Genomic DNA, 20384 nt, shown 5'->3' on the forward strand with positions numbered 1-20384 from the left:
CTCCAGCTTGCCTGCGACCCTGTAGAAGGATAAAGCGGCTAGAGATAATGAGATGAGATGAGAAAGACAAAGGTTATGTTTACCCCAGCACCTGGTGCTACATACATTCAACCAAACATCCTTGTACATGGAAAGCGATTGGATGTTGTTGACACCTTTGTATACCTGGGTAGTACCTTGTCGAGAAACGGATCTTTAGATGCAGAGATGCACCTGCGTATTCAAAAGACAAGCACAGCTTTCAGCAAACTTGAAAAGAGAGTATGGTCAGATCGAGGAATCTCCATCAAGACAAAGGTCAGTGTCTACTTGGCCTGCATACGGACTGCGCTATTGTACTCATCCGAAACCTGGACAACACACCAAAGTCATCCAAAACATATTGAGAGGTTCCATCAAACATGTTTGAGGCACATTCTGAACATCAAATAGCAATCTCTGACTTCTGACACTGAGGTTCTCAGGATGTTCAAGTGTGGAGGCTCTTATCATAACCAGTCAGCTACACTGGGTGGGCCACATTGTGTGCAGGCTCCTGAAGCAACTCTTCTATGGAGAACTCATGACTGGAAAACATCCACAGCATAAGCCAAAGAAGCGGTATAAAGACTGTATAAAAGAACAATTTGAAAGTATTCAATATACCTATTGATAATTGGGAAGAACAAGAAGTTGCTCAGACTGGTCGCAAAGTATAAGAACAGGCTCTGAAGCTTTCGAGAACGAAAAGAGCGAAGCATGCTGAGCTCAAGTGCAACTTAAGAAAAGGACATGTGTGAGCACTTAGGAATGACAGCAAAAGTTGGATATGTGAAACCTGTGGTCACACTCTCCTTTCGAAGGCTGGCTATGTCAATCATGAAATCCCACAAAAGGGCACAAGGATTGTGCATTCATAAACCCTCTCTCTGCACGACCTAATGAAAGAACATGTGGAGTGTGTGGGAGGACTTGCAGAACAACAGCTGGTCTGAAACGACATATGGTAGTCCATAGGAAATCAGTCAGTCACACAAACAGACGTTAACCCTGTCCTGACATTGGATTTTATACGCCACATGTTTGAGACTTTGTAGATCATCTGCTGGGTTGAAGAGCCATCTTCGAGCATATGGAAGAAAGAGGGATGAAAATGACAGTTCATGAATCATCTTTTGCGAGCGCAGATGAAGAGGAACAGTGAGATGGCTAGCGTCTGTCAAGATGAAGCAATCAATATGTATGTAATACCTCTCTCTCACACACACACACACACACACACACACACACACAGGTGTTGAACTTAAAACTGAAAACAATTTGCTTATAATCTTTGACTTGTACTGCACTCAAAACAGCACATATTTGATGTTTTACCTCATAAATTTTGTTTTTCAGAATAAAGCCTAGATTTTGATTCTTGTAACACACAAAAAAAAATTGGCATAGCCAAACCGTTACCACATTGCAATGTTGCAATTCCTTCTCATGACACTTAAAGTGCTGATGACACATTTTTGACATCTTTGGCGATGTTTTATAACAAAAAGTAATTCCCGATGAGCCATATATTAATTCACGAAAGCGCCTATTTTACAAGTTATGATAAAAAAAACGCAGCTATTTGGGCAAATTTGACGGGGCTGTAGCACCCAGGAGATGAAAGAGTAGGAGGAGCTATATGACGTCAGCGAAAGAACTTTCCTCCTAACTTACCAGTTTGTTGTTGATGCGACAGGTGTTCAGTTTGTCATTATTAGTATTGTACATATACATATATGAGTGATTCCACGCTTATGGGTACTGAAATGGGGACATGAACTTATTCACCTAAAGCCATTTCTTTTTTTACCATCAGGTCACAAAACATGTAATCTTTAATGAATGATATGTTAAAAGATAACTTTAATTTTCTGAGATGTAATAAAAACATTTATATGCCAAAGTCAAGCCTATGAGTTCCAAAATGATGTCTGTTACATTACTTCTGTTACGATTGTAATTAATTTGTAACAGACGCGAGATGGACAATCGTAACAGAAGTAATGTAACAGACATCATTTTGGAATGATGTCTACCACACAGATTTAATACTTGTCATTTTTAGGGCATACCTAACAACGTGTTTTCTTTCTCTCTCTCTCTCCCCCCTCCCCCCCCCCATCTGTCCCTCTGAGTTACATGTTGATCCTGGGATTGAGATGCTGGCCTCTTCTGCCCCTCGGACCTGCTTGATCCATCCTGGTGCCCTGTGTCTGGTCGGAGTTTTATCGCCCCACTCCTGTGAAGGACGGCCCCATGAGGACAGTTGAGGGTTATACCTGTTAAAACTGTTAATATTATAGTCAGGCTGTCTGTTGTTGCCCAAATGAGGATGGGTTCCCTTTTGAGTCTGGTTCCTCTCGAGGTTTCTTCCTCATGTCGTCTGAGGGAGTTTTTCCTTGCCACCGTCGCCACAGGCTTGCTCATTGGGGATAGATTAGGGATAAAATTAGCTCATGTTTTAAGTCGTTCAAATTCTGTAAAGCTGCTTTGCGACAATGTTTATTGTTAAAAGCGCTGTACAAATAAACTTGATTTGATTTGAAGTAATGTAACAGACATCATTTTGGAACTCATAGGCTTGACTTTGGCATATAAATGTTTTTATTACATCTCAGAAAATTAAAGTTATCTTTTAACACATCATTCATTAAAGATTACATGTTTTGTGACCTGATGGTAAAAAAAGAAATGGTTTTAGGTGAATTTTTAAAAATAAAGTTCATGTCCCCATTTCAGTACCCATAAGCATGGAATCACTCATATATATAATCAGCTGGATAGTACAGTGGTAACGCTCACTGACTACGACGCAGGAGATCGGGGGTTCGAATCCCGGTCGGGGCAAAACATCATCCAGTAAGGGTTCTTAGGCAAAAACCCCTCATGATATATCAGCCTACCTCAGGAATGAGTGAAGACATAACTGATAGTCATACCGGCTCAGACGTCGCCCGGGTCAACAAGGTCTGCGTCAGTTGCTAGGGAACCAGGGCAAACTGATGAGAAATTGTTCTACTGGAACAAGACATCGATGGACGAGGACAGAAAATACGGATTTGCTGGAATGCTACTATACAAGCATACAAGAGAGGGGATACATGCAGCGAATGAACATCTGATGACTGGTAGTGCATACATGTTGATGGCTCGGACCTTGTTCTTACCATTCAGCTGACTTTTCAGGACCTGCCTTACTCTCTGGAGGTATTTGGCTGTGGTTGACTTCCTTGTGGCCTCTTCATGGTTTCCATTAGCCTGTGGGATGCCAAGGTACTTGTAGTTGTCTTGGATATCACCTATGTTGCCCTCTGGTAGGTCAATCCCTTCAGTCCGGATCATCTTGCCTCTCTTTGAGACCATCCGGCCACACTTGTCCAATCCGAATGACATCCCTATGTCATCGCTGTAGATTCGGGTGGTGTGGATCAGCGAGTCTATTTTTCGCTCGTTCCTGGCATACAGCTTGATGTCATCCATGTAGTGCAGGTGGCTGACTGTTGCCCCACTACGGAACTGGTACCCATAGCCGCTCTTCGTGATGATTCGACTGAGGGGGTTCAGGCCTATGCAGAACAGCAGTGGTGATAGCACATCTCCTTGGTATATGCCGCACTTGATGTTGACTTGGGCAATGGGTTTTGAGTTGGCCTCTAGGGTTGTCTTCCACATTTCCATTGAGTTCTGGATGAAGGTCCTTAGGTTCCTGTTGATCTTGTACAGTTCCAGACATTCCAGTATCCATGTGTGTGGCACTGAGTCGTAGGCTTTCTTGTAGTCAATCCAGGCAGTGCACAGGTTGGTCTGTCTCTTCTTACAGTCTCGGGCGACTGTTCTATCGACCAGTAGCTGGTGCTTGGCTCCTCTGGTGTTACTGCCAATCCCTTTCTGTGCTTCGCTCATGTATTGAGCCACATGCTTACTCATTTTTGCTGCAATGATGCCTGACAGGGCCTTCCATGTTGTGCAGAGACAGGTAATTGGCCGGTAGTTGGATGGGATGGTCCCTTCTGGGGGTCCTTCATGATTAGGACTGTCCTGCCTTGGGTTAGCCATTCTGGGTGGGTCTCATCCCTCAGCAGCTGGTTCATCTGTGCTGCTAGGCGTTCATGGAGTGCAGTTAGCTTCTTCAGCCAGTACGTATGGATCATATTGGGGCCTGGTGCTGTCCAGCTCTTCATTGGACGTCTGCCATTGAGATGGTTACTGGTTCTTGTTCTGGGAGGTTGCTGTGGTCAGCTCTTAGGTCCACTAACTATTGGGCATTGGTGTTGTGTGATGCCTTTCTTTCCCATATGTCTTTCCAGTATTTTTCCACCTCAGCTCTTGGTGGGTCTGACCGGTTGTTGTTCCCCTGCCACTGAGAGTACACCTTGGCTGGTTCAGTGGAGAACAGCTTGTTTATTCTCCTGGCCTCTCCCTCCTTGGTGTATCTCTTCAACCGGGTGGCCAGAGCTGTTAGTCGCTGTTTGGCAGTTTCGAGTGCCTCTGGTATGGAGAGTGAGTTGTACTTCCTGGGTGCCCCTTTATTCACCATGTTCCCTTTCTGTAGTTCAGCTAGCTGGCTAACTTCTCTCCGTGCTGCCTTTATCTTGGCCTCTAATCGTCTCTTCCATGGTCGATACTGTTTATGTTTAGTCCTTGTGTCCAAGCATCTCCATGATTACTGTTGCTGTACTGTGTATCAGCTTGTTGGTCTCAGTGATGGTTCTTGTGGAGATTGTCTTCAGAGCAGCATTCACATCTACTAGTAGATCTTCTGAAGGTACTTGGCAACTCAGCTTCGGTATTCGTCGGGGGCTCCAGGTTTCCAGTTGGGTCACGATCTTCCTTCTCAGGTCAGCAGCTCTTGTGTTGAGGCTGTTAGCTGTTGGGGCCTGGTACCCAATCTCTGGTTGTGGGGATGATGAGGACATCTCCCCGCTGACCTGTCTTCCTAGCTCCCCCTTGCCGTAGCATTGTTGTATTTCATTAATCTCTAGTTGTGATAGTAGATTTCGATTACGGATGTCGGAACACTGGGCTAATAGCTGCTTCTTTGTTAGCCTTGATTGTGGGTTTCAAAGTATCCAATGGTCCCACATTCGCTGCATGTATCCCCTCTCTCTGGGATTGCTTGTATAGTAGCATTCCAGCAAATCCGTATTTTCTGTCCTCGTCCATCGATGTCTTGCTCCAGTAGCCAATTTCTCATCAGTTTGCCCTGGTTCCCTAGCAACTGACGCAGACCTTGTTGACCCGGGTGACGTCTGAGCCGGTATGACTATCAGTTATGTCTTCACTCATTCCTGAGGTAGGCTGATATATCATGAGGGGTCTTGCCTAAGGGCCCTTACTGGATGATGTTTTGCCCCGACCGGGATTCGAACCCCGATCTCCCACATCGTAGTCAGTGAGCATTACCACTGTACTATCCAGCTGATCATTACACACATTTTTATATATATATATATATATATATATATATATATATATATATATATATATATATATATATATATATATATATCTATCTCTCTCTCTCTCTCTCTCTCTGCATGCGAAGTGAGTGAAGCAAGTCAGGCGCACTCGTGACAAGTGGGAGCCCTCACCAACATCTACATCTGTCCTGTGCTCTGAACACTTCGATTTGGATTGTTTTGACACCCTTCCCAGCTTAAAAGAATCTCTTGGGTGTTCAGTTCAGCACAAACGTGTGTTACTACCATCAGCAGTGCCTACACAGTGTTGACAGATTGGGAGGTTTCCCGCCCAGTTGAGTGGTTTCAAGTGCATTTTGGTGGGTGGGTTTTATAATATGTTCAAAACCCACCAAAATGCACTTGAAACCGCTCAACTGGGCAGGATTCCTCCCAATCTGGCAACACTGCCAGTATTCCGGAGGGGGTCTCCTAGTAGCTATGCCGGATCCAAAGACAGTCCTCCTGTCTGTCAGAACATGTGTTATGAAACGACATAAGATAAAGGTACGTAGAGCTATAGATTCTACATGATAATCATAAATGTAATCATAAAGTCAGCGTGATAGTCATGTATTTGCTTGTGAAAGCTTGCCGCTTTCATGTAACTGCCGCCTAGCAACAAGAGGCAAAGGGTAAAGAGGGTAGGCTTTCATAGATTCTATTCGGAAGAGATCAACACAATTCTAGACTCCCAGAAGAGGAAGAGCTAGCACTAGAGAGTTCACCGGCGTTTTCATGCGCCATTTCCATTGAGTAGAACCAGAATAGAACAGCCAGTGAACAGCCGTGTTCTTCCGCTGACGTCACAACATGGCCGCGAGCCACGGACCCAGTTTTCTTGCGCTGTGCAATTAAAAGTTGGATATTTGCGCAACAACAGCTTCTTTTCACGTAATTATAACAGAAATCTAACATGTTTGCCATGTTGTATAGTTTATTTAAGAAATTGCATAGAGTCATGTTCGTGTCATCAGCACTTAGAAAGATGTTCAGGGACTGAAGACACCAAGTAATTAAGTGTTTCAGATGTTACTTTGTCCCATTCTTCCTATAAATAGGTTCCAAGGTGTGCAACAGCAGGGGGGGCCATTGTCACATTTTTCATTTAGAAATTCATCACACATTCTCTATTGGGGATAGATACTCTTCTTCCACAGCCATATGGCCATATTCTTTGTCATGTGTATATAATGTGGTTTTGCATTGGCTTCTTGAAATATTCCTGGGAAAGATGTCGTCTTGAAGGCAGCACATGTTGCTCCAAAATCTCAATGTACTTTTCTGAACTAATGCTGCCATCACAGAAGTTTAAGTTACCTTTGCCAAGGGCACTGAGACAATCCCATACCATGACAGACCCTGACTTTTGGACTTACTGTTGGTAAGAGTCTGGATGGTCCTTTTCATTTTTGGTCTAATTCTGACAGTGTCCAATTTTGATTAGTCCGACCACGAATACTGATTCACCTGACGCAAATACACGTTTCCACTGTGTGATGGTCCATCCCAGATGCCTCCAAGCCCAGAGAAGTAGACAGTGCTTAAGGGCACAGTTAACATAATGCTTCCTTTTTACACAGTAAAGTTTTAATTGGCACTTGTGAATGTAACTCTGTACTGTAGTGCTTGACAAAGGTTTGCTAAAGTAAAGTAATCACGAGCCCATGTGGTTCTATCAGCTATAGATGCATAACCATCTGAGGGACTGGAGATCACAGGTGTTCAGCTTAGGCTTGTGCCCTTGCTCTTTACGCACTGAAATTCCCCCCAGATTCCTTGAATCGTTTAATGGCATCATGTATCATAGAGGGTGAAACATCCAAATCCCTTCCTATCTTTCTTTGAGGAACATTGTTTTTAAAAACATTCCAAGAATCAAGATTTTTATTTGCCATTTGCCCAGGTACAGGTGCACAGGACCATTGGAATTCTTGTGCACACCTCACAGTCAAGTTATAAAAAATAAAAGCAGTGATCAAAAGACAATACAAGAGGAAAAAAAAGTAGATACAAAAAGTACGTCAATAATAATGAACAACGCGATTGTGTGCATGAGGGTGAGGTGAGGTCAGTCTATTGTCGCAGTGTTAGAGGGGTTTTAGTCGGGTGCAGGGTATTTCACTCTATCCTGAATATCCGTTACGAGCAGTCCGAGAGCTGCTGGGAAGAAACTGTTCCCGAAGGGTTTCCTGTTTGTTCTGATAATCTCTGGTCAATAGTATCTTAGCTGATGTCTGGGGCTTCTAAACTAGACCCCGAAGCCGCCGCCAGGCGCCGCTAAAACCGCCATTTAGAATTTGAGCCGCCGCCAGCCAATAATTTTGTAAGCCAATTTGAGCCGCTATCTAATAAAATTTGGCTGAGCCACTAAGAATTGTGTACATCAAATAATGGGTTTATCCACATCATGAGCTACAAGAAAAGTGACATAAACATGATCAACTGTACACACTAGTAGTAACACAATAGAGAAGTATACACTGTAGAGATATAGAACTGATATCACAGCACAGAGAGCCACCACAAGCTTGCCGTTGTGACTACCTGTCTGGCTTCCCGCCCCTCACACCGTTACCACGATACACTGGGGAACCCGGGAACCCACCCTGAGCATCAATCGACTCCGATATCGACGAGATGGCTGCATTCTTTGCCGCTGCTGAGGGAAAGTGTAAAGGTATTTTTTTTTGTTTGTTTCACATACTTCGAGATTTGATAAAAATAAAAAAGTACTCCACCACTCTACTTTCATCGTAGTAAGATAGCTGCCAGTCCTTCACTGGTCATTGCTAGTGAGAGTAGATCGCTAGATGCCTTCCTCGAACAATCCAGACTAGCTTATTATTAGCATTGAACTACAATCTTGCTAGATTTATATTTACAATGAAGTAAGAGACCAGGGGACCTGTGGTAAATATGATTTCACGTTAAATGACCCGTGTGTGTGAGAGAGAGAGATAATAATAATAATACATCTAAGTACTTATAATAAATAAATGTAATAAATAAATAACTTATAATCAATAAATGCTATCATAAATACACCATTTGTTGTAGTACAATCAGTTTTTTAACCAAACTGTGTTGTGGAAATAGCCTATGTATCTGTGTAACCAGTACACTGCATCTTATAATCAATTGAACGTAGACCATAGGCGTGAAGAAACAGTATCAGCCATTTGTAGCCATAAACATTTTGGTGGCTGCAGCAGCCATTAAGGTTTTGGCTGAGTCAGCTAGCCAGCCAATAATTTCATCAGCCAGCCATTATCCTGAAAACAAACGGCTTCGGGGTCTATTCTAAACATGTGATGTGGGTCTTTGGGAATGGCCTGAAATTTGTTTCTGCAGTGGTGTGTGAACATGTATCCATAGATGGGAGTTCCTATGATCCTCTCTGCTGTTTTAATAGACCTCTGAAAGGCCTTCCTCTCCCCAAGTACGGAAATGCCACATAGTGATACCTCTGGTGAGGACACGCTCCACAAGACCTCTGTTGGTCTGAGTAAGAAGCGGATGACTCAGGCCAGATTTTTTCAGTCACCTGAAACAGAGCCTTCTTGAAGATGACCAAGGTGTTTTCTCACCAGCTCAGATCGTCAGTGATGTGCAAGCCAAGAAACCTGAAGCAGTCAACCCATTCCACCTGGGTGCCTTTTATCCACAGAGGTTGCACTTTCTTCCTGAAAGCCAGGATTAGCTCCTTGGTCTTGGCAGTGTTGAGGACAAGACTGGTTTTCTTCCCATAGGCGTGTTTTGCATCCACCATTTGCCTATGGTGCGATTAGTTTTCCTTGGATGGTTGCGTCATCTGCAAACTTGAAAATGTAGCGGAGTTTACAGGTGGACATACAGTCAGTGTGCAGACCAAAAATAAATTAATTAATTAATTAATTTTAAAAAACCGTCTGGGGCTGAGGCAGCAGCCCTGGGGTGTTAGTACTGATGCTCAGTGGTGCTGATACTCTGTTCCCCACCCTAACCACCTGCAGTCTTTCTATCAAAGTCTAGAATCCAATTGCAGGTGGGAGTGGGTAGCCCTAAATCTTCCAGTTTTGCTACTAACTTAGTGGGCTGAACTACTGTCCAGAAAGAGCATAGGTGTTGTCCAGTTTTTCCCCCCCTTCATAAAGTCAGATTTTGTCTTGCAAATATATGACTATAGTCACAGAATATATCCGAGTTTTTTCTCGTAAATGTCCAACTTGAATCTCAGAACTGCTGAGTTTTTTCTTAGAATATTCCCCCCACCTCAGCTCAATTTTTTAAATCTATAATGTCCCTAACATACTATCAAATAAATTAGACCACAAGTACACATGAGGCACAGTTAGGTTATGCAAATGCAAACTACAAGTTTTTTGTTTTTTCCATTTAAAAAAAAAAAAAATACTGCATGCTGGGATCCTGAGTACTCAACAGTCTAAGCATTCACTTTATCCCACAGGCCACACTGACCCTTTTCTGAAGGAGGTCGAGAGCAAAGTTCTGTAATGCAATCTGCAGCTGGGCTCCTGCTCCCCTCAGATAGTACGACCTGTGACCCGACACATGAGCAAGGCGTCTGGGAAAAAAAAAAAAATTTTTAAATAAAAAAGGGGACACAGTACAAAAACAAAAAAATTCAGAATTTACCCGTGTTCACACTTGCAAGCACGAATGCAACAGGTGAAGCAAGTTGAGATTTTCTCAAGTATATGCAAATTAGATATGATGCAGTAAAACAACATATCAAAGCACCTGACTCAAAAGATCTTCAATGATATGTGGAAAGACATTTCACTATTTCCCCACTCTCACACTTTGTAGAGACATTACAAAGACAAAGCTTAGAAGGAAGTAGCAGAGACCATTGGTGTCTCTAGTGTTTTGTAGCTTGTACAATTTATAACTCAACCAATTTTTGTACAGATCATTGCATTATTTAATTGATAATCTATTTAGACAAAAATATTTATAAAACATATGCTTTTGTGAAAACTCGTGTGCGCGCATTTGTCATATGCACAAGCATTTGTGATCGGTACAGAGACCCTTGAAATGTTTCACCAAGCCTACAGCAATAAAGCAATAAGCCAGGCAAGGCATTTTGAGTGGCATTTGTGCTTCAAGAAGCACAGAACATCGCTGGAGAACTTCATCTGCTCTTCTTGACGCACGAATACCACTCAAAATGCTTCGCTCAACTCATTGTTTCACTGCTGTAGGTTTGAAGCGCTTCCAGGACCTCCGTTGCCGATTACTCGGTTTAAATTTGATGTTTGCTGTCTGGTCCATAGTAAAATCGCAAATGCACATCATGTCACAAAAACACAGATCCTGATGCTGACAGTGCAATGTGGCATACTGAGCCTCAAGAGAAAGACCGACAGAAGTGTACTTCTGCACAGAATCTATGCCGTAATTACTACATTGATGTTTAAAAAGTATTTATACTTCCACGTAAAGTGTGTGTCTGGCACTGCTGCATGAAACAGACTAGAAAGCAAGTTCCATGTTTCAATGTATGATTAATAAACAGAAGGGGGGACCAGACCTTGTGTGATTAGTAATTATAAACCAAGTGAATTCACACTGAAAGCATTTCTGAAGTGTTTGAACTCCTCTGTATTCAAAATTCAAAAGTATGAGTGGTTCAAAGGAAAGTGCTACTCCACACTCAGGAATGAGGCACCAAAAAATAAATAAAAAGCCAATGTTTAAATCCACAGGATTAGAGGCAACATTAAACAGACCATGGCCTTATAATGGTCTACAGATGCTATAGAACCTCACACTTTATAGAGGTTAATATAAATAATATCATGATAGTAGATTTCCGATTTTTGTGGAGGAGATGAGAGAGAGAGTTTGGACACACCTAATAAAATGGGTTTTCTTCCCTTTAATTTTTATTAATCAAGAGACTTCATATTTAAAAAAAAAAAAATAACGGACTGTCATTTTTCTTGTCTTAGTTGAGTGGTTCTTGATATAATATGGATTACTACAGTTGTCGAATAGGACTGTTTTACTGTATTATTACTTACTATTTACTGTTTGATGGTCACAAACAAAGGCAGCAAGAAATGCAGCACGCGTACGTGCATCTCAAACAATTAGAATATCATGAAAAAGTTAATTTTTCATAATTTAATTCAAAAAGGTAAACTTTCATATGTTCTATATTCATTATGTAATTGTTATTAATTTCATATTAAAACAAATGAAAGTTTACCATTTTGAATTATCCATCCATTATCCATAACCACTTCTCCTGTGCAGGGTCACGGGCAAGCTGGAGCCTATCCCAGCTGACTATGGGTGAGCGGTGGGGTACGCCCTGGACAAGTCACCAGATCATAGCAGGGCTGACACAGAGTCAACCAACCATTTCACACTCACGGTCAATTAAGAGCCGCCAATTAACCCAGCCTGCATGTCTTTGGAGTGTAGGGGAAACCAGAGCACCTAGAGGAAACCCATGCAGACACAGGGAGAACATGCAAACTCCACACAGCAAGGCCCCTGTCAGCCACTGGGCTCAAAACCAGAATCTTCTTGCTGTGAGGCGACAGTGCCAACCACTATACTACCGTGCTACCCTTTTTGAATTATATTACAAAAAAAAAAAAACTTTCACAATATTCACAAAGTGAAATACTTCAAGCGTTTTTTTGGTTTTAATTTTGATGCTTATAACTTGTAGCTCATGAAAGTCAAAAATCCAGTATCTCAAATTATTAGAATATTTCCTAAGAGCAGTCAAAAAAGGACTTACAATACAGAAATGTCAATCTTCTGAAAAGCATGTTCATTTATACACTCAATATTTGGTTGCAGCTCCTTTACCACAAATTACTGCTTCAATGCGGCGTGGCATGAAGGTGATCAGCCTGTGGCACTGCTGAGGTGTTATTGAAGCCCAGGTTGCTTTAATAGCAGCCTTCAGCTTGTTTGTATTTTTGGGTAGGGTGTGTCATCTTTCTCTTGACAATAGCCCAGAGATTCTCTGTGGGGTTGAGGTCAGGTGAGTTGGCTGGCCAATCAAGCACAGTAATATGGTCAAGAAACCATTTGGCACTGTGGGCAGGTACTAATCAGTGTTCTCCACTATCGTTAATGACTCGGCGGCCCACCGAGTCATGACGGCTAGAAGAGCTATTACTGCCGACTCAAAGGTGCCTTAATTTTTGCCCGCCCAGTCAAAAAAAAAAAAAAAGTTTACTTCAAAGAAAAGAAAAAAAAACCACACCAATACAAACACATTATTTTTCGAAAAAAACAACAACATATTGGGAGTGTTGCCTTCTTCCCCGGGCTCTGCTTTCTTCTATCCTGAGATAATCGGAGACCCTTAACGCTTGCTCGCTCACTTGTCACTACGCATGTGTAGTGCGGCGACAGAGGACTGCGTGTCAGTTAAGTGGCTCCGATTGCCTCAGACCTCCGAGAGGAGTACAGTGGAAAGAAGACACATACTGCACCTCAAATGAAAGGTAATTTTGTGTAGAATTCAACTAAAAACAAAGATATTCTATTCAATAAACATTTCAGTAACGGAGTGACAAAATAAATGTAAAGTCGGCTCCCAGTGTCAGAAGATTTTGCACAAAAGCAGCTACTTGCGAAATAATTAACATGCAACTTAGATGCCAGGAAATGGCATCTGAGGGGTTTCTTATTTCAAAGTTTTCTGGTGCAAGGGACACCCCCCTCACGAACCCCCCGGCAACGGCCACTCAATACTACCGCCGAGCTATAACTTCAGGTAGTGGAGAACACTGCTAATGCTGAGAAGGGTTATTTGAATAATTAGATAAATAAAGTTGAACAAATAGATAAATGTTAATTCATGTTTAATTACAAAGGCATAAAATATATGTATAGTTGTGATGTTGACAGAATGTGACAAGAACTGCAGTAATAATTCAGTATTGCCACAAATTTTATTCTGAAATGCCTTGGTTTAGGTCAGGGGTATTCAATTAAAAGTCACTGAGGTCCAGTTATTAAATTTTGTCCAAGTAGAAGGTCCAAACCGAAGTCCAGCTTGTGTCTTCCCCCATGTCCACATTTTCATATGGTTTCAACAATATTTATTGTTCATTTCCAATGCAGGAAATGAACTGAGTGCACAACTCTCTCTTTTACCATAAGTAATAGTCGTCCCAGAAAAAATTCAAGGCCTTTATTTCAGATTAAAGAAAACAAACCTCAGAATAAAATTTAAAAGAAAGTGCAAACAGAGTGGAATAACTCCTTTTTCTCTTAAATTAAATAGGTCCCAACCTGAAGAATTGAAGGCCTACACTTCAAGTAAAAAAGTCAACTCAAAAAACATTAACTAAAAAGTGCAAACAGAGCATTGACATTTTCTCTTCTTTGTTCTTAAAATAAGGAGGTCCCAGCCTAAAAAAGTGAGGGCCTACTTTTCAAGAAAAAAAAAAGTCACATCTTCAGAAAACAAGTGGCTTTTTTGGGGGGAAATGCAAACAACATTTTTCTTTGAACTTCTCTTTTAATTCTTCTTTTACTCTTCTTAATGAGAAAAACGGGCATGTGGCTGACCTGCAGTAATTTAAATCTTGGTTGGAGTGCCATTCTCATGCAGATATGTAGGTGTTCATTGTTGAGCCTAGAATGGTACTTGGTTTTGACAATGTTCATAGTGGAAAAAGCTGACTCACAGCTGTAAGTTCAGCCAAACATAGTCAAGGTGTGCAGTGCTACTTTGATTAGACCAGGGAACACACTCCAATGTGTTTATGTTGCCCCAAAATCCACGCTACTTTTAAGGAGCATCGTTTGCACGTTGCTGGGCTGTAAATGTATGTGTGATGAGTCGGGTAGACCTGTCATACTGTGCTTGCAGTTCGGTTATTTTGCGTGCCCTCAGCTCGGACTTCAGGGGATAACTTTGCTCAAAAGAGCTGTGCTTTGTTTCGTAGTGGCGCTTCACGTTGCCGCTTTTAATTAATGCCACATTTTCGGAGCATATGAGGCACACTGATTTTGAACTGCTCGCCAGAAGAATGAACATATTTCTCAGTCCATTCATCTTTAAAACAACGATTTTCCTTGTCTACTTTCTGCCGCCTTTTGGAGCAAGCCATGTTGTCTCGGTTGGTTGTCTCTTAACTTAACCCTCTTCCTCTCTGCTTGTTGCTCTGCTGTGGCGTGCTGGGTAAACTAACGATTTTATTGGCTCAACTGAGTGAAGCTATTGTCGTATTAACTGGAGTAGCAGCGCCCGCTGTCAATAGCCACAAATTCCAAAATAATGCTTCATGAAAATTACTTAATCTCGTGAATTTACCATTGGTCACGGGTCCGGACAGAACCATCACTGGGTCTGGATCCGGACTGAGGTCCGCCATTTGGTGATGCCTGGTTTAGGTTAAATCAGATGCTTTTATTTGGAAGCCAAAAAAAAAAAAAAAGTGACGTTGTTCACGCCCTGCAAGATGTTGGATGACTGGTCCACTGTTCGCACTCCTCCTGTAACTTGCCGTAGCATTCTAGTGATTAAATGTTAAATTTTGAAGTTACAACCGTTCTCCTCATTACCGAGAAGCTCCAGCTAAATCAACATTTTGGTGCTGAAACCCAGGAACCTGGACTGTTGAACTTCGAAGTTGGAAGCAAACGAGATAGCTAAGGTGATGAATGTGAAATACAGATCCGCAGTCTAGACAGTGACGCATATGGCTGCCTGGTCTGCTCAGTACTACTGCAGCTCATACCAGAGGACATTGCCTTAAACTACCCACCAAGGTCAGACTCCAGCAGTGAATGGAAAGTACAAGAGCTTATTGAATTCCTGCAAAGGGAAGTGCAAAGCAGAGAAAGAGCACATCAACTTCCCAGACCAGGCAATGCACAGGAGGACATCCCAGCAAGTAACAAATCATTCACCAAGCCAGCATCCTTCAGCAAAAACAGACCTTTATTATAAAAAAAAAAAAAGTGCCCTCTGCAACTGCACTGCACACAGCAAGTACTGTCCCTCAGACATGTATATTGTGGGTGTGCTAGCCATAAACCAGAAAACTGTCCAGACAATTTAGTGGCTGCTCGCAAAGAGAAATTGAGACAATTAGGCAGATGTTACATGTGCCGAGGTCAAAAAGACACAACCAAATTCTGCAGAGTCAAGAATCTTACACGTGCTTTGTGTAGTCACAGGCATCACTAGTCAATTTGTGATCAAACTGAATCAAAGCCAGACACTAGGAGTAACGTTACACACAGTGGCAATATAGACAGTAGCAGTACAGGCACTTTGGTAGGCTCCGTGTCCAGCACACTTAAAATGGAAGCCGATGTAGAGAACATAGTATTGCTCCAATCAAAGCAGGGATAGAGGGCCCAGCAGGTAGAAAAATAGTGCACCGTCTACTAGATGGAGGCAGCCAGAGAAGCTTCATTCATGAAGCTGTTGTTAAGGCACTAAGACTACCAGTAGTTAGACAAGAGACACTGCATCTAAACACCTCTGGATCTACTAAGCCTGTAAGGGCACAGCACATGAGTATCACTTGAGAATGTGTGGAGCGCATAGTCAAAGGTTGAGATTGAGGCAGTAGAAACCCCTCAACTATGCAGTGTTGAAATAAAAGATCCCTGGGTTAGCCATCCAAGAAGAATTTAACTCTTTACCCCTTATTGACGACATATGACAACCCGTGTATATCCCATAATGACAACATATGATGCCTTGTCTGAAACCTTGTCTTTAGACTTTTTTTCTTGTAAATATGTTCTCAGGGTGAACAGTATATACATATACAAGGGTGGCTGCAGCAACTGCTTTAAGGGGTAGAGAGTTAAAGCTCATAGGCAAAGGTTTTCAATTTATGCACATTTGAAACTTTATATGTTAAAAAACCCTATGTAATTTTCTTCTGGGCCCAAGAAGTATTGTTAATAAGTAATAATTAAAATAAGTTAGCACAGATCACAGCGAATTTCTGTTCGGCTATTTTCGTGACCACTGGGCACATGACATCATTCAAAACAAAAACCACTTGAGCTGAGTCCACTTCCGTTTACTTGCATTGCTGTTCAGCTTGAGTGCAGACATGCGTTCGGGAATTTCCAAAGAAAAACCATGCCTTATTGTTGTGCAGTGAGCTGTAACAACGGGACCGGTTCAGGAAGAAGTTTTTACCTTTTTCCGAGAGAGGAGAAGAGGCAGAGAGAATGGATTGGCTTTTTCCGGAAGAGAAGAGGCGGAACGAGTGGGTTGGCTTTTTCCGAAAAAGGAGAAGAGGCGGAGAGAGTGGATTGTACACGTGAAGCCAAAGGGTTGTTTTTTTTCCAGAAGAGATGAGGTGGAGAGAATGGAGTGTGTGTGTGTGTGTGTGTGTGTGTGTGTGTGTGTGTGTGTGTGTGTGTGTGTGTGTGTGTGTGTGTGAGAGAAGCCAGAGGGTTGTTTTTTTCCAGAAGAGGAGACGAGGCAGAGAGAGTGGATTGTGCGCGTGAAACAAAATCAAGCAGTCAAAGAAGAAACGGCCCAGCAATGCTCAAGCAAAAAGATTGGAGGTAAACATTTTTACTTTTGCTTGCAATTGACAAGTCAAGAATCCTGAGGAATCCTGTACAATCAATCATTGTGGAAATGAGACAAAGGGATATTTCCTCACTTAGAGTAGGCTATAAATAGTATAATGCCGCAGATGGCAGGCTAATGTGGCCTACCTGCGCACTGTCAAGTAATCGTTACCTATATCCACTAGGGAGGGCAGTTTAATTATTCTTCAAAAGGGCTTTTATTTAGTATTACGATGAAAGCAGGAATTTATCCTAACTACCAGGATAAATCATTTGGGCGCGAGTCTTGTCGAGGTCACCACGATCAAAGTCGGCCAAGTCGCTGTCAGATTCTGGCGCTGCACAGTCAAACCACTGAGCCACATTCACCAATTGCTTCGCAACAGCCATAGGTTCATACATATATGGTTTCACCTCTCGATATTCAATTTGAAGAGTTCCTACTTCAAAATTGCTATCAGACATTTTACACAACCTCTCACGACCAAAGTCCGTACACGTGTGCTCGGTTCACAAGTAAACACAGAGCTGCTCCCAGTCAGTTTGCCTTGAATGATGTCATGACTACTGTCCCCTGGTGGTGAAAGTGCACAAAAGTGAGATGCAAACAAACCTTCGGAAATTGGGGAAAACAGTACATTTTAACCGTTTTATTCAATTTTAGGGTGCAAATTAGACACTAGTAAGATTGAATTCACTTTTTGGGTCGTTCTTCTAGACAATAAAGTTGATGTTCTACGTTTTACCTCCGACCATTGCCTAGGACCTTTAAGAAGGGCCTGCAGCTTGCTGACTTTCCTCTAGAGGGCAGTCAAGACAATTGTCAGGATAGGATCAGACTATTACTGGCAACTGGTCTCAGGCAAGATAGAGATAATAACAAACACTAGTAGCCATAGGAAGCAGCTCTGGGTGGGCTTTACAAGGGCCAGTCTCATCGTCCAGTGTAACAGACACCACTTGCCTCCACATTATTATAATTAAATTATAATGTTTATAATTAAAATATGGTGGCGCAAAGTAGAGCAGCGGCTTCTCGAGCTCCCGGGACTAAGCCCTTTTTTAGCTACTCAGAGGCCATTTTTAGTGCTAGTTTAGAGCTAATTCAGCGTGTGAAGTACAGCCCAACCGAACTTATGCTCATCAGAGATAGTTCGGTTACTACGATCTCAACGAAGCTGAAATCCGCACTTGGAAGACAGAGGCTCCTGAGGACAACGGAGTGGCGCAGCAGAGTACAGGGAGCGGCCGGCAAGAGGAAACGATGTGCCCGAAAACAAAAGCGAGGAAAATGGGCAGGCGCGCTTGCCCAGCTGAAAGCTAGCAGGCCACCAATTCCAACTCTCTTCCTGGCCAACGTCCACTCCCTGGACAACAAGGTGGACTTGTTACGTCTGAGGCCGAGTGTTTCCACAGAGATGATAAACTGTGCTATCCTTTGCCTCACGGAAACCTGGCTAAATCACAACATGCCGGACTCAGCGTTCCAGATTGACGGCCTGCAGCTCTTCCGGGCGGATCGCGACCACCGGTCGGGGAAGTTACAAGGAGGAGGGCTCTGTGTGTACGTGAATGAAGGTTGGTGTACAAATTGTGGACTGATAAAAGCCTACTGCTCTGAGGCAATAGAACTTATGACAGTGAAATGTCTGCTGCACTATCTGCCTCGGGAGTTCACCACGGTGTTCGTCACCATTGTTTACATCCCACCGGGTGCTAATGCTAATGAAGCGCTACAGGAGCTACATGAAACTATTAGCTCGCTGCAGACTAGGCACCCGGAGGCGTTTCACGTGGTTGCGGGGGATTTTAATCATGTGAAACTGACGGACACGCCACCCAGGTTTTATCAGCATGTCACCGTACCCACACAGGGAAACAACATTCTGGACTGTGTGTACACCAACATCCGCGATGCATATAGAGCTCTTCCTCGCCCCCACCTTGGCCTCTCCGACCACATCTCCATCCTGCTGGCGCCAGCTTATTGCCCCTTGCTGAGACGGATCAGGCCAACAAAGAAGACCGTCACTGTGTGGCCCAGTGATGCAGCCTCTGTGCTTCAGGACTGCTTCCAGTGCACAGACTAGCAGGTCTTCAAAGAAGCAGCTACATATGAGGGAGAGGTGGACCTGGAGGAATACACCTCCTCCGTCCTCGGTTTTATCTCCAAGTGTGCTGATGATGTCACCACCACCAGGACAGTAACCTGCTTTCCCAACCAGAAACCCTGGCTGAATGCTGAGGTGAGAGCTCTCCTGAAAGCTAGGGATGCTGCGTTCAGGGCAGGTGAGGCATCAGCACTGAGAGTGGCGAGAAAAGAACTGACGGCAGGCATCAACAGGTCCAAAGCCACATACGCTCGTAAAATTCAGGGGCACCTCACCTCCAACGACCCCCGGAGCATGTGGATGGGCATAAAGTGCATCACAGACTATAGCATCAGAGATGCACAATGCCCAAGGGACCCCTCCCTGCCGGACAAACTCAACAGGTTCTACGCTCGCTTCGGGGATCCTGACCCCCCCCCCGCACTAGACTTACACCACTACCCGGTGACACGCCCCTCTGTGTGTCCACAGCGGATGTGAGGAAGACCCTCAAAAGGTATCAACCCCCGCAAAGCTGCTGGCCCAGACAACATCCCAGGGCGTGTACTGGGGGACTGCGCACACCAATTGTCTGAGGTGCTGACAGACATCAACACCTCACTGTCCCTGGCGTCCGTCCCCACTTGCCTAAAGACTGCCACTATTGTCCCCGTTCCAAAGTGTTCCACAGTGACAGGCCTGAATGACTACCGACCCATAGCTCTGACCCCAGTAGTCATGAAGTGCTTCGAAAGGCTGGTCATGGCACATATCAGAGACTCTATCGACGTCACTGTGGACCCCCACCAGTACGCCTACAGGAAAAAACGCTCTATGGATGACGCCATCTCATCAGTGGTCCACACAGCCCTCACCCACCTGGAGAGCAGAAACTCCTACGTCCGCCTGCTCTTCCTGGACTTCTCCTCTGCTTTTAACACCATCGTCTCACAGACCCTGGTACAGAAACTCTCCACCCTTGGTCTGAGTCACACACTTGGGAACTGGGTCCTGGACTTCCTGACCAATAGACCTCAGACTGTCAGGATCCACAACTTCTCCTCCTCCATCACCCTCAGCACTGGCTCCCCCCAGGGCTGTGTGCTGAGCCCCCCTCCTGTTCACGTACGACTGCTCGGCGAGGCATCCCAGCTGTCACGTAGTGAAGTTTGCAGACGACACAGCAGTGGTAGGACACATCAACAATAATGATGAGTCGGGATACAGAGAGGAGGTGGAACACCTGGTGCAGTGGTGCAGAGAAAACAACCTCTGC

The 20384-nt window shown here is 43.6% G+C and overlaps 1 protein-coding gene across 2 annotated transcripts in view; it reads right to left on the minus strand.

Moving 5' to 3' along the window:
- The window catches only part of sars2 (seryl-tRNA synthetase 2, mitochondrial), an 83913-nt gene that overhangs the window by 30422 nt on the left and 33107 nt on the right, over positions 1–20384 (minus strand). For both annotated transcript variants that reach the window (XM_060943724.1, XM_060943725.1), the window contains exon 7: positions 9942–10047. In XM_060943724.1, coding sequence (XP_060799707.1) covers positions 9942–10047 — 106 coding nt within the window. The remainder of the gene's footprint in view (positions 1–9941; positions 10048–20384) is intronic.

Source organism: Neoarius graeffei, chromosome 17 (assembly GCF_027579695.1).
Source record: "Neoarius graeffei isolate fNeoGra1 chromosome 17, fNeoGra1.pri, whole genome shotgun sequence".
NCBI classification, from domain to species: domain Eukaryota; kingdom Metazoa; phylum Chordata; class Actinopteri; order Siluriformes; family Ariidae; genus Neoarius; species Neoarius graeffei.